The following is a 15,051-nucleotide window of genomic DNA, read 5'->3' as shown; positions in this document are numbered from 1 at the left end:
TGCATCCAGCATTTATAATGGTGTTAAAGATATAAAAAAGTGGTTTTAGTTTATAAGAGGGGTTGCACTCATACACTTGCTATTTGAAAGTGGTCACCAGTACAAAAGTTGGAGAATCACTGGGTTACAGACTACAGTTAGTAGTTCTGTAGTACAGTAGTAGTACTAACTACAGTTAGTAGTTCTGCAGTTTCACATTTGAGTTCCTTCAGAACTCTTGGGTGAATACCATCTGGTCCTGGTGACTTATTACTGTTTAGTTCATCAATTTGTTTCAAAACCTCAACACCACCTCAATCTGGGACATCACACCTCCTTCCCTGCTCTGGATGTGTAGGAGTATAGGAATTGTCCTACCATATTAGATCAGTGGTCTATCAACTGTAATGTTCTATCTCCGACAGTAGCCAGTATCAGATGCTTCAGAGGAAGGTTCAAGGAGCTCCTTAGTTAAGTGACATTCATTTCCAGCTCACTGACAGCACATGTGCACTCCCATGTACTCATAATCACACATTTCTATTGTGCCTTCCCACATGTAACCATAAACTGTTCATTCCTTCAGACAGCCAGAAAGTGTGTGTAGGTAGGGGAAATTACACTTTGGTAACCTTCTCTTCAGCTTGTCATTAGATAATTTTACCTTCTGAAGGTGGGCAAAGTCCACTAAGGATGTTCAGTAGCGTACTTTTTCCAGCTCCACTGTGACCAAGTAATGCAGTGATCTGGCCTTCATAGACATTAAGCAACAAACCTAATATAAAAAAATGGTATTGGTGATAAAGTTAAGCAAAGGAAGTTTGAACCAGAGAAGGGCTAGGAATTAGGATTAAAAATTCTCCAAGCTTCAGGTAACTAGGTAATTGATCTAGCTAATATTACCACACTAGGCATTGGAAAAGTTGCTTAAGCTGGAGCACATCTAACGTAAACAGGAGTGAGCTGCTCAGGGATTTCTGCATGAGGGGCCTCGATTTGGAAACTTCCCCACACTGGCATGCTGGAGCTAGGATTTGTTAACCTTTTCCATTATGCAGGAGAGCCCACTGTTTTTTTTTTTTCACCCTTCTGAGGAGACCTGGGCACTTTGTGGATGTTGATGGGCATCTGTATATTATATTGAGCGTTCACATTTGTGGGATAAGTGCCCAGAGAATGGAATGGGCTAAATAGTACCCACATCTGAATGGGCAACAAACTGGGTACCTGGGCCCAAAAAGTTCTTTTCATGTATAATTATTATTAACTATCAATATCCCTGTTGAATCTCATTTATATTTATAAACAGTGTCCATCACTTTGGTATCTAGGTGCCTCACAGGGACTAAAATGGGATGGCATGGGATTAATGGATGCATGGGTAGCTTGGTGCTCGGATAAAATACCCACAGGTACCTTCAGTTTCAGAGGCTTCCCTCCTTACCTCTTAAAGCATTCACTATCTTGTCCTTCCCTTTATAGGTTTTTTTAATATTGTTGATACTGGAAAAAAAAGCAGACAGGTTTGAATTAACGTTGGAATCGAAGGGCTAGGCGCTTCCTAAAGCTCTGCTCCTAGGTTGGGCTGATAGTAGGCAGGTACTGCAGGGGGTTCCTGCAGTAGTCTTCTATTTCTCAGCTCAGCACAGACCTTCTGGAGAATCAGGTCCAGGGTACTTTATGGGGAAGATTAAATAGAAATCCAAGTCTTTACATTTCTCTAGTGATTGGACTCGTATTAGCCTTAACACAGTAGAAACCAAACAAACATACTCTTATTGCCCATACCTGATGGCCTCTTTCCCACGAAATTCTGGAGGCACTTGCTCAACATGATCATTAAAGACCTGGTCATTGTATTCTTCATGGTCTAGGATATCATTGTTGACACAATTTTTTCTTTTTTTAAACCAATAAGATGGCTTCAGGAAGAACAAACGGGAATGGTGCATCCCATATTTATCTAATTATTAAACCAAAATAAAATGGAACACTTTATTCAGTGAAATATTGTGATAAAGCAGCTGCGGGGGTTGGGGTAGGGGAGCATTTTCTAGGGTACCAATGACAGTTTTGCACCACTGAACTAAAAAGAGAATTAGGCACCAAATTGCCATTTGTGCCATCATCATAGCAAATGGAACCCATTCTAGCAATGTCAACAAGTCAGGAGGCCAGGGATAGAGATGGAACATGGAACGAATAATCTGTCATCCCTACAAGTAGCCTTGTAAGGCAAGGAAGGGGAACTTGCATTAACACTGTTGTGCTTTGTTAGTTTTGTGGGAGAGGACTTTATCCTGAGATCTGTCATACTCCCGTGCATTAAATGTGCTTAGAAAACAAATCAATCAATCAATCTGAGCTTGAGCAGAATGAGAAAATAGATTCTGGATACAATAACAACACCTAACTTTTATATAGCAGTTTCTATCAGTAGATCTCTAAGCAATTTACAAAAAAGGCAAGTACAGTTATCCCCGTTTTACAGATGGGAGGCACAGATAGGTAAATGACTAGCCCAAGGTCACCCAGCCAGTCAATGGCTGGGATGGAAACAGAACCCAGGTATCCCTTTGAGTCCCAGTCTAGTAGGCTACAATACAGTCGAACCACATTATTTACAGGAGGTAGTTCAAGAGAAGGGGAAAGCAATGAAACCATTTAAATTAATTTAAATTGCAATCAGACTCATACTTACCAGGCAAAACTTTGTCAAAGTAGATGGCTAGCATCAAATAGAGAAGAGCATCAAAAGCCAACAGGAAAAAAACTGCCAACATTGGGAATGAGTCTTCCAAAAAGTCAGAAAAATCCACCCCTTTCACAGCATCTTCTAAATGTACAATCTGAAATAATGCAGACATTTACAGAGGAAAGAATACAAATGGATGTTAGAGCAGTTGGCTATGTAGAAGAAGCCTGTGGCGAAGTATAATAAGGGGTTGCTTAATTGTGTGGGTTGGATGGAATAGAGAGGATAAGGGCAAATAGGGATAAGAACCAAAGGATAGACAAAACAATTAAATTATTCAGGGCCATGAAGGCCTGAAGATGTTGAAATTTTATGTGGCAGGTGAGGTGAAGCCAGTGAGCTTGAAGTTCTATTACTGGATTTGAAGGACTCAAATCCTTTCACCAGGAAATGGGTGTCATCATCAACTTTCCTTCACTGACTGCATTTTTGAAGAGTCAATGAACCCAAAAGTCTTAAAAGATGAAATGTTCATCCTTTCCTAAATGAATGATGCATGAGGAGGAAATTATTCTGTATCATACCCGCACAAATCCAGCCGTGAAAGCAAAAGGACTGAAGAGACCTAAAACCCATTCCAAGGGTTCAGGAACATGGTTATACAATACAGCAAGGCCAAGACTTCCAAAGGACAGGGTGAAGAGGAACCCAACTATGCCAGTGAGCTTAGGTTTCTTCAACAAAGAACTTAGCAAGAAAGCAAGTGACATCTGAAAGAGACCAACGGTTTGTTAGCATCAATTTCTGAGAGAATCACAATATCGTCGTACAGCACTACAGTTGTAAGACTGTTGGTGTTTCATTACTCCTATATAACCCCTAGTGACAAGGTGCTTAGAAGAATGGGCCAACATAAAAGAGAGTTATTGAGACTAATGATGATGTTTTCCATACATGAGAACTTTACTGAACAAGTGTAGGAAAAGCTACAATTATGAGGTAACAACCAGCTCTGGGGAATGTTTGAAAGGCCTTACCTTATGTCGGGGTTGCCTTGACCCTGAATGTTTCCAAATTTGGAAGTATCCTGCCCTCTTCATTAATTGGCCAGTATTTTTAGTCTGAAGAACCAATGAGCTTTTTAAGGTGCAAACCGCCAGTGATAGAAATGACTGAAACAACACTTGTTTTAGGTGATTGGCAGCCTGCCTTCTCTGAAGCAGAACTTTAATGATCTTGGTCCTTCAATGGCTTGATAGCTTGAGTCTACCCAACATATACAGGCCAAACCATGCCTCACAGCTTCCAAACATTACACTTGGATTAGCATCTGTGTATAGGTCTGAACTTGGCTTAAGGCCTTTAAAACACTTTTTATTTAACTGGATCATAAAAATAATCCTAAAATCCAAGAGACCATAGCAAAGAAGCTAATACTGCAGAACAGAATTCTCCTTAGCATTACTTAATTAATGTAAATGAAGTCTAGTTGGGTGGAGAGATCCCAAACCAGGGTCGCTCAATCATTCTCTGGACTGCGGAAGTAAATTCCTGTCCTCTTTGGTCTTGGCTAAACTTGCACTGAATTGAGAGAGGAATGTTAATCTGCAGTTGAAAATGAATTGAGAAAATGAACTGAGCCCAGCAAGTTTTGTCCCAGAGTGGACTGAAAACATGACTATTTAGGATCTGTACGAAGGCTGTCTGAATCCTCCAGGCCAAATCCTCTCTCCCGCACACCTCAAAAAGTTTGCTTGTGGCAATACCAAGGATCCTTAAATCCAGACTTATAATAAGTCCAGAGATGGAAACAGCTATGCTTCTGAAAAATATAACTTACCAAAGAGATGCCATAGAGATAAAAGAGGAAGAACATCACAGAATGGCTGGTGTGGTATATAAATTCATCAGATTTCATGATAAGTGTCAGTAGAATTGCCACAATTAAAATGTAGCCTGCATACAGCAAACCCCAGGAGAACCTAAAATCAAAAGACAATGCATTACTTTTCTGGTTTATGTATGGATGTGAGGTCATGCAGTAATCTGTTAAAAAGAGGGGAGGGGGAAGGTAAGCCTGTACTTTGATACAATCATTGATATTTCTTTGACAAAACATGTTACCATAATGTTTTATAGAGATACTACCAACTTACCATTTGCTTACAATTTAGGCTTTAATAAAAAGGGGAGTTTCATGCCATGATAGAAATAGAAATATTTTATGCAATTAAAAATAAATAAATGAATTATGTTTCTCTTTAATATATTTGTCCTCAAAACACCTATGTGAGGTAGAGCAGTGCAGTTATCCCCATTTCACAAATGGGGAACTGAGGCACAGAGGCTACACAGCTTAAGCAAGGTCATACAAACAGTCTGCGGCAAAGTAGAGAATCTAACCCATGTTTCCCAAGTCCTAGGCTATTGCCATGGCCATATACCAAGCTCAGATGGACAACTGAAACACAAAGAACTGATTTTTAAATGTGATAGGAGACAGTGAAGACTTAAAGCCCAAGATATGGGCAATATATGATCTCTAGTTTGCCCGTCAGATGGGGAGAATGTAAAATACACATCTTAAACGGACGTGAATCAGTGTGCATCCATCAGCTTCCATCATCCTCTGTTTACTGACCAGAATGTTATCTGGGATAATGATATTATTCCCTTTTAAACAGGGAAGATATCCTGGGAAAAATGGTCATTCTGACTGTGGCTATTCTTCCTGACCAAGAAGTTTCCACATTTCTCCCAGAATTTACAGGGTAAAAAACTGGCTCCATTGAAGTCAACAGATTTCAAATTTACCTTAATTTCTTTTAAAGCTGGATGCTTTCCCGTAAACATGCATTTATTTTAGACAGCAATGTAAAAATTGTTGCATAATGTTTCTCTAAGCAATGAGCGTGAAGTTCATTTTCCTAATGGCTACTCTTGCATTTCTGGGATTTGTACAGTAAAGATTGATAAAATTGCTCATGCTTCCTAAACAAACGGCTACAAAAATATAACCAGGCACTCATGGAAGGGCCAGGGACAGAGGGACAAGAGAAAAAATTTGCTGGAGGCTCAGACTTGAGCACAAATCACCATCTTCATGTTGGGATTTAGAGCAGGGTTTGACACCAACTTGGCAGAAGTCTTTAGGTATTCCTTCCCAGGCTGTTTTTCAAGTAGAAAGCTCCAAATTACACAAGGAGCAGCTATATACTATATTTCCTCAGAACTCCTGTCCCGATCTGGGGTCACTGTGTATACCTGTATTGCTCACTCTTTTATGGGTAAGGCCCAGTTTAAATTGCAGGATGGTCTTCAAATAATTGCAGTTGAGTTGCGGACAAGACTTGGAAAACCATGGAAAAGTAATAATGTAATTTGGAAATGCCAGAGTAGTCCTATGTGTTCAAGAAAAATGCGCTGGAACAATATAAAACACTCAAGTGTTATGTCATGCCTGCTAATTATTTTTGATAACCAGACATTTTGCTGCAACTATATTACATTAATTAAAAAAAAGTGACCGGTACAATATGAAATTCAGAAGACAAAAAGTCTTAACACTATTGCTATAGAAATCGAGTCCAATCACTTTAGCCCTTTACATTTTACAGGCATTGAATGTTAGTGCAGTACTACTTGCATACTCACAATGTATGCAAAATTGTGGACTGTGGAAATTAAAATCAAAATTGCCATGGAAGCCTAATATTGCGGGATTTGCAATTTCTGCAATAATCACAAATGAAGTAGGACCTTACTTATGGGCATAACCCATCCTCCCTATAAGGTGCTGAGCCTAAATACTATGGTGAGTTTGTGTATAATTAGCTCCCAGCTGGGAGTGTCTATCTGAACAGGCACTGAACCCTGGCTGGAAATTACCAGGCCATTGTCTAGCTCAGTGGAGTCTCCTCTATGGGACACTCCTGGGTTAGAGAACAGTAATGCCCCAGGGCTCGCACAAGGGGGCTCTGAAAGATCCATACACCCCATCACAGAGCGGTACCATTCAATAGCAAAACGAAATCAGTCTGCACTATTATTGACTATAATGGACACACATTGGCTTCACTGACCAAGTTAGAACACGCTGAAATGTTTTGAATCCTGAACATTTGAATGTAGGAAACATCAGGGGAAATGTGAGGGGCATGGGGAGGGGGAGAAGAGGGGGGAAAGAGTCCCTGAATTTTCTTTTTGGACCCATTCTAATGGAATTCCTCTGAAAGACAGTTTGGCCCCTCGTCCTCGTATTTAAGGCTCAATTCTGCATTATGATCGGTGGAAGGACTGCTTTGCCTTCACCGATTACAATGCAAGATCTACACCTTGCACATAAAGCAGAGAAAAACAAGCAGCCATTCAACTATGTCATGACAAACTAAAGGTTCTCAATTTGCTTTGGCTACTTCCATTGACTCTCATACATTGTGCAGCTGACTAGTAATTCTGATGCACTGCCTATATTTAGCAGCTTCCTTTGGCAACATGGATTACACCTGGGCTTAATTTACATTCTCAGGTTTTGCAAATGGAGAGGACACATCTTGCTCACCCAGCAGAATTTCCCAGCTTCTTACAGTTTACTTTAAACACATGGCTGCATCGGTGAGATATTAATTCACCAGTTGATTTATCTGCCGTACATAGTTAAGTGGGCATTTCACACACCAGAAGGCTAAATCCCGGAGCGCCATCATCTTCATCAGCACCTTAAAGTTCCTCCTTTCTTTTGCCATATTGAGTGACATAAAGTATATGAGTGGAGAGAATGCCACTGCAGTGCAGACAACCAAAAAGTCATAGTTAATGCCTTCTGCAATACGAAAGGGAGGTATCCTCATCTGTACAGCAGTGACTGATTGCAGCTCTTCCATCACTGAGTGGTTTGATGCAACCTAAAATACAAAACAAGTAATCAATTAGATTAATTTGACAAGACCCCAGATTTTTAGGGACATTTTGTCAATGATTCTTGGCTGTGGGAGCTGGATTTGAGCACTCTCACTGTAAACTTCTCCATCGGAATTAAGGAAAGATGAGAAAAGGGCAACCTAATTCACTCTCTACACAAAACACTCACTCATGCCTGAGCTCACACCTGCACTCCAGACCCTGAAGCTGCAGCTGTAAAGAGGATGATAGGAGCCATGTGGAAAACATTCCAATCACCAACAAGAAAACCCCCATGTTTCTTGCTGTTTTCCAAAGCAGCAAACATTTTCACTCTAGCCTTATGTGAGGTAGAGAAGTGCTATTAATTCCATTTTACAGATGGGGAACTTAGTCACAGTGAGGTTAACTGACTTGTCCAAGGTTACATGGGAAGCTTGTGGCAGAGATGGCAATCACACTGGTCTCTAGCACTCCAGACTAGTGCCTTAACCACTGGGCCCTCCTTCCTTTCACAGCATTTGTGCGATTCAGCACTTGAACCAAATTATGGTAGACTTATGGACACCCTATTTGGTGTGCTCAGTATTTTTGCATGGATAGAAACAGAGAAAAATAGGGCTGGAAGGGAACTCAGAAAGTTATCTAGTACATCCCCCCATGTTGAGAATGGATTAAATATATTTAGACCATCCCTGACAAGTGTTTATCTAACCTGTTCTTAAAAACCTCCACTGACGTGGATTTCACAACCTATCTTGGTAACCTATTCCAGTACTTAGAAGTACTCAGTAGTTAGAAAGTTTTTCCTATTATCTAACTTAAATCTCTCTTGCTGCAGTTTTTCATCCAGTTATTTACACACCTTAGAGTGATTTCATGTAGGCCATATTTCCCTAGTTTTCTTAGGCAAATGTCATGTGAGACTGTGTCAAAAGCCTCGCTAAAATCAAGATGTATCACATCTTCTGCTTCCCCCATCCACTAGGCCTGTAATGCTGTCAAAGAAAGGAAAGAGGTTGCTTTGGCATGATTTGTTCTTGATAGATCCATGCTGGTTATTACTTATGACCCAATGATCCTCTTGGTGCTTACACACCAATTGTTTAATAAATTAGTTCCAGTATCTTTCCAGGTATCAAAATGAGGCTGACTGGTCTATAATTCCCTGGGTCCTCTTTGTTCACTTTTTAAAGATATGTACTATGTTTGCCCTTCTCCAGTCCTCTGGACCCTCACCTGCCCTCCATGAATTCTCAAAGATAATTGCTAGTGGTTCTGAGACTGCTTCAGTTAGTTCCTTAAGAACCTGAGAGTGAATATCATCAAGCGCCGCTGATGTGAATACATCTGATTTCTCTAAAAAGCTCCATCTACATGTAAAGTATTTGGTCAGAGATATTCTTTGGTTAGGTCCAATACTAATAATCTGGCTAAAATAAACTGACTTTCAAGCTCCCGACTCTACTTACTTGAATGATAGCAGCGTCAATGTTTGCTTGCAGGGGAACAAATCCTGAAGTCCACTGTTGACTAACAGCACAAGTGACGTCATCATAAAATATGAAGCCAGAGCAGCTGCCTAGAGGAAAGATTTTTTTAAAAAGCAAATAGTAGTGTGCGTGTGCATGGAGGGGGTACATGACACAGAGGATTAGGGAAGTGGAGCCTATCACCTGTAGGTTCCCCAATTAGACTGTACTCTGTGGTTGAAATCCTGACCCTGCTGAAGTTAATGGCAAAAACTCCTATCGACTTCGATGGGTTTCACTGGAGATCAATAGTGCCTGAGAGTCATTTCCATATCATGGGCATTCAGTGGTCATTACGCAATGAATTCGGGGAGTCTTAATGCAATAGCTAGTATGGTAGGTACACACTACCAAAGCACCCTTACAATGGACAGAAAAGCACTAATAACTTAAAAATATATGGTTCAGTTAGGAGGGAAGAGTCACCCATTTGAAAATGATCAGGACATGAAGTTAGCACTGTACTCTTCCAATACCCAGGACAGGCAGGTCCCAGGCCATATCTACACTGCGGGCACTACAGCCCATGAAAAATCCACAGTGCTAAGCAGCATAGTTATGCTGATCTAACCTTTGACAGAATCAGCTAGTTCATTGGAAGAATGCTCCTGTCAACCTACCTACCTTTGGCTGGGGAGGTGGAGTGACTGAAAAAAACCCTTCCCTTTCTGTAGGCTGCATCTACACTACAGGGTTACTGCAGCATAAGCTAAGATACCATAGCTATATGCTGCTGTAGTGCCCAGAAAGTAGACATTGGCTTACATTCAGTGCATTTTCTGGGAATGTTTATGTTTTGTCTTGGAGATGGCTGCTGCAGAAGTCTGGAAGCCTGGCTTCTTCTGGGCATAAGAAGTTAACCAGGTGCGTCTCTTTTCCTGAAAAGCTTTATTCCAGACAGATTGTATTTAGTGGCTTGAAAGACGAAGGGAGGAAGCCATAGCATATCTTTAGAGTGGGGATGAATGGGACAGAACAAAAGTAGAATAATACCCAGATCTAAGTGGTAAAGAGGAAAAAAAATTCAGTTAGAAGGTCAGAAGTTGTAGTGCTGTTCTGTGAGGACAGAACTGCAAAGTCTTTGAACTGATTATTACAAGGAAGGCCACTGGAGCTGATAAGAAAAATAAGGCTCACAATAGCAAGCGGTATCCCTTTAAATAGAGTCTGCCTGTTTGCCCCACAGATTCTACCTGTTTCCACAGAGCTAGTAGACTCTGAAAATGCTTTCCCCAAGGAACAAGGCTTTGGATGGTCACAAAGTCTGAGGCCACGTATTCAGAGGAGCTCAGCACACAGCAGTCACTCTGGGAAACAACGGGTGCTGAGCACTCTGGAAATTCTGGGCACTGGTGCCCATAGGCTCCCAAAGCACCGGGTGCTAGCTCATAAAAGGGGTCAGGAAAGATCACAGCATTCAGGGATGTGAGAGATCCTGCTGACTTCCAGAATGGCAGGTTTGGGGGGTTTGCTCCCTGCCAGAGGAAGAGAGGCTGTAAATGCTGGTGGTTAAAGCCCAGATGCACCTGCCTCCTCCACAAAATGCCTCATCACTAATGTTCATTAGAGTGCAGGCTGCCAGGGCTGAAGGGAGGGCGAGGGGGACGGAAAGCAAGAGATATGGGAGAGAGGAAAAGCCGTCTGCCAGATCAAAGTCTAAGGCAATCCCATTGTCCCATGAGAATCCCACAGGGATTAACCAGTGGTGCAAGTAGAAATCATTTCTTGCTGGTACGCTGGACTCATGGGAAGGGACACAAGGGGGGGAGCATGTAACCTCTCTATGTGATCCCCAGGTGACTTGTGCCCAGTCCGGTGGCAGGGCTCTGTCCTTCTCCTGCTGCACCAGAGACTTCTGCTGTACAGACCCCAGGCAGGAGGACTCAGGAGATGCAGCTGCGTGGAAGGGTAGGGGGCAGGACCATACCACCGTGCTTGTACCACTGGGGCTTACAGAACACTGGGTTTGTGAGGCAGTTCCTGGCCGAAAATTTTCCAGGGGTATGTTTTTCAGCCAGAAAATGTCAATTTGTCAATGTCAACATTGTGGGGGGAAATGTGTCATTTTTGATGAAATTTCATTCAGGAAGAAAGTGCTTCAATAAGGTCCTTATTGGTGTTTTATTTTGAAATGACTTCTTGTTTCTAAATATGTTATTTTATATTATTTCTATATATTTTATATTATGCCAATTACTATACTTATTTACCAAACCCAGAAGCAAACCTGTTACTAGTTGGAATATCAATTACCAATGAGCAAACCAATTACCAGTTAGAAGGCCAATTTTCAATTATAACACCAATTATTTTCTTTTCAATTATAAATAAAAAAAATTAAACTCTAATTCTGAAATAAAATAAAAAAATAAAATATTTTTAAAAGTTTAAACAGAAACAAAACATTTCAAATGAGCCAAACCAATCCCCCTGCCCAAATTCGGTTTTGTGAGAAATTTTGAAATTTCAACTTTTCATTCCAATGGAGAAATTTTTTTTGTTTTTTAAATATCAGAATTTTCCGTGGAACAGAATTCTGAGTCCCAAACAGATCTATTCCTGAGTATACTGAGTGGGTGCCACTGGGTGCTGAAACTTTGACCAAGTTAGCAACTTCTGTGAATGCCTGTGGCCAGAGTCACCCAACAATCCATTCCAAGTAGACAGATATCCCATATACAAGAATCAATATTAGAAAATAGTTGTTTGAACACTAAATTTATACTTACATACATTTTAATCTCACTTCAACTATTATAATTGGTGATTAAATTGAAAGATTAAAATTATTAAAATTCACAATTATTTGTGTTAAATGGGAAAAATCACCTGAATGATGATCCATATGGTCCCTTTGCAAATGGAATTCAGAATTCCAATGGGAAGCTATCTCATAAGAGAAAGCGTCATTAAATTTAACTTCTATAAATTCATAGAATGCCATAGTAGTGTTTTCCAGCTCTGTTTGTTCTTCAGCATTCTCTCCAACAATATGTACACCTGTGATATACAAGAAAAATAAATGCTCATGTTTACTATTGACTATCAAAACATCAGATGACTGTCACTTTTATGACAAGCAAAATAAACCATCAAAACTAGGGAAGAACGGAGTCACTTTGTCTAATGTTAAGTGCACTTCAAAATCGTGAGTCAGGAACTTTAACTTGAATGTTAAGACAGCATTTCATTCAAGAGAGGAGTGAAAAACAAATATGTAGCAACTGCTAAAAAACAGAAGCAGAGAGAGCAAGAAGAAAAAAAATAATGAAAAATGAATATAGAGATTCCGAGCCAATGGAGTAAGTTAAAGCAGCCCCAAGGATGCTCTTAAAAAAGACACCAGGCCAACTGCAGTGCAGACTGGCCGTCAGAAACTGGAGAGCCATAACTGGCATCCTAGCGTCCCCCACATCCTCTCTTCTGCACTGAGTGGCATATGGCCATAAGAGAGACTCTGCACCATGATATTCATTAGCACCACCCAAGTGGACTGGCACTAGCATCATCTGGCATTATAGATTAATATCTAACAAATATTCAGTACAAGCAAAATACACCTTTTAATAAAAAGTCTCCTGAAACACAAGAAATGTAAAAAACAACAGTGTAATAAAGTTAGGAGAGAACGCACTTTTCAAAAAGGAATCAGAAGCCACATGCTGCATTATTTGTCTGGTAGTATGCGTCACTGGTGTATACTGAACTGCATAACTGCGAGAATTAAATTTATCTGCACGCCCAAAGTCAGCTGAAGGTGTTGCTGGGTATCGCATATACCAACCACTAATTATATCCAGATACAATATGAGGGGTATCAGTAGTGAGAGGACCAGTTCCTAAGGAGAAAAAAAATGGAAGCAAATTAGAAGTTGGTAGCACATCTGCAAATCACCTGACCAGCAACCATACTGCCCTGTAGAAGGAGCTTATCCCATTGTAGGGTTTTGGCATACACTTTGGGAGAGCAGCTCCTAACTGAATGACCTTACATACTTGCATATTTGTTATGCAAACTCTGTACCTTGGCTGAAGCACTTTTGGAACAATTGATGAGTAAGCGTTGACCCATACAGTTATACCTGATACCCTCCCAGCCACAACCTTGGTTAGCCAATTTAATGATGCCAAGGATGTAACTTTTTATAATACTATGCCATTTTTTCCCTGTTCAGCTTCTGTAGAGTAGAAATGACATACAGATCCAATCCTACACAGAGGGATGGGAGTAGGGTGAGCAGAGGGCAAGTGTGAAAAATCGGGACAGGGTGGGGAGGTAATAGGTCCCTATATAAGAAAAAGCCCCCAAAACCGGGACTGTCCATATCAAATCGGGACATCTGGTCACCCTAGATGGGACGTCAAAGGTTTGGGGCCCCATCTCTCCCAGAGGGTGCATTTCAGGTTCTCTCAGTCTTGCACACTTTCTTGAGCATTAAATTCACAGACTTTTTTCTTTTCTTTTTTTTTTAAGCAGAGAACAGCCTGATAATGAAACAAGCCAAATGGTCGATGAAATGCAAAGAGCACTGAGATTGTCAATAGCAACTGAAGAGTGAGAGCTGGACTCTGCCTTCATGGCACTGGACCATGTCGCAGGTCATGCAGAGCTTCTGACCCAGATTGTCAAAGGTATTTAGGCACCTGACTCCCACTGAAACCAGTGGGAGCCAGATGCCTCAATACCACTGGGGATCTGTGCCGGAGTGTTGGAGTGGAGCACAAAGCTTCCTAGAAGTTCCCGGTGTGCAGCTGTAGCTTCACCATTGCACCACACATAAGGATGCTTTCCCCTCATTGCTTGTTACAGATGGGAAGGTGGGGCTTTGTTCTTCTGCGGTACCTATCTGGCTCTATGACTGCTGCCTGTTGTACAAGTTCTCTGGTGAAGCCCAGCCCCAACCTCAGAACAAACCCCAGCTCTTCTGACTTGCCTGTAAACTCTGATTTTTCTTCCTCCATTTCACCAGTATATGCTTTAACAGCAGAACCCTGGTTTGTTGACACACACTGATCTCTCGCTGACATCTAGGAAGCATTTCTGGAATGGGGTGAGAGAGAGTGAGAGGTTTTTTTTCCTGTTAGTATAACTGAATGGAGGAGCACTTTGTGTGGTGTGTGGGAGGGGGCAGGTCATCTGTGATGGGTCTTTTGGAGCATCTGGATCTCATTTCATGTGTCTGTCATCCATATGTCTCATAAAGGGAAACTCATATCCCCTTTCCTCCTGGTGGCAGGCGTTAGCTCATCTTATTTTCAGCTGTAATGCTGAACGCTTACATGAAACAAGACTATTTAGTGGATTGTCCTTTTTTTTTTTAAATGTATGTGTGGGAGAGTCAGTGCATTGATCTGCTATTGGCTGTTAAGGACTTGAGAGAGATTACTGGAAATGTGGCCGTAATCTATAATTAATATGGAGTAAAATTCATAATAAAATGATAAAGGGAAAACACACCCTCCATCTCTTTACATGAGTTAAATGCTTTAGAATTATCACCACCTTCCTTTAGGACAAATGCCCAGAGCAGATGGAAGATGCACACGTTGGGCTGAAAGCCTACTATGATGTGGCTGTAAGTTCCAATAAACCTTTGCATCATATAAGTGACTAGGACCCAGATCCTCAAAGGTATTTAGGTTCCCAACTTCCATTCATTTCCAATAGAGCCTAAATACCTTTCAAGATCTGGGTCTAGGGAACCCCCTAAACTCCTTTATCCAGGACAAAGGACATAGAAACGAATAACTTTAATACACAAAAACCAGCAAGAATAGCTCTGTAAACATCTTTATTCGGGGTACCTATCTGCTCCGATGATCATCTAGTGATGTCAAAGAAATCAAAAGGCAGCTAAAGTGAACCTAGCTAAGTCGTGTGTTGTGAATTTTCAGACTAGCTACGACTTATAAACAACTTAGTTTGTTTATAATATGTCTCTCTCT

At 40.9% G+C, this 15,051-nt stretch overlaps 1 protein-coding gene across 2 annotated transcripts in view; it reads right to left on the bottom strand.

Moving 5' to 3' along the window:
• The window catches only part of ABCA6 (ATP binding cassette subfamily A member 6), a 58,011-nt gene that overhangs the window by 38,664 nt on the left and 4,296 nt on the right, over nucleotides 1-15,051 (bottom strand). The window contains exons 3-13 of one of the 2 annotated variants that reach the window (XM_043496428.1): nucleotides 14,040-14,146; nucleotides 12,740-12,944; nucleotides 11,935-12,105; nucleotides 9,046-9,155; nucleotides 7,352-7,578; nucleotides 4,515-4,656; nucleotides 3,259-3,444; nucleotides 2,681-2,828; nucleotides 1,768-1,942; nucleotides 1,424-1,482; nucleotides 644-754 (exon numbers count right to left, since the gene is read on the bottom strand). In XM_043496428.1, the coding sequence (XP_043352363.1) occupies nucleotides 644-754; nucleotides 1,424-1,482; nucleotides 1,768-1,942; nucleotides 2,681-2,828; nucleotides 3,259-3,444; nucleotides 4,515-4,656; nucleotides 7,352-7,578; nucleotides 9,046-9,155; nucleotides 11,935-12,105; nucleotides 12,740-12,944; nucleotides 14,040-14,144 (1,639 nt within the window). In that variant the 5' untranslated portion in view covers nucleotides 14,145-14,146. Of the gene's footprint in view, nucleotides 1-643; nucleotides 755-1,423; nucleotides 1,483-1,767; nucleotides 1,943-2,680; nucleotides 2,829-3,258; nucleotides 3,445-4,514; nucleotides 4,657-7,351; nucleotides 7,579-9,045; nucleotides 9,156-10,298; nucleotides 12,945-14,039; nucleotides 14,147-15,051 lie in introns of those variants that run through there. The other variant, XM_043496429.1, reaches the window with a different exon arrangement.

This window comes from Dermochelys coriacea, chromosome 14 (genome assembly GCF_009764565.3).
Source record: "Dermochelys coriacea isolate rDerCor1 chromosome 14, rDerCor1.pri.v4, whole genome shotgun sequence".
In the NCBI taxonomy this organism is placed as follows: Eukaryota; Metazoa; Chordata; order Testudines; family Dermochelyidae; genus Dermochelys; species Dermochelys coriacea.
Note: the sequence above shows the minus strand (reverse complement) of the source record. Positions and strands in the feature narration are given on the sequence as shown.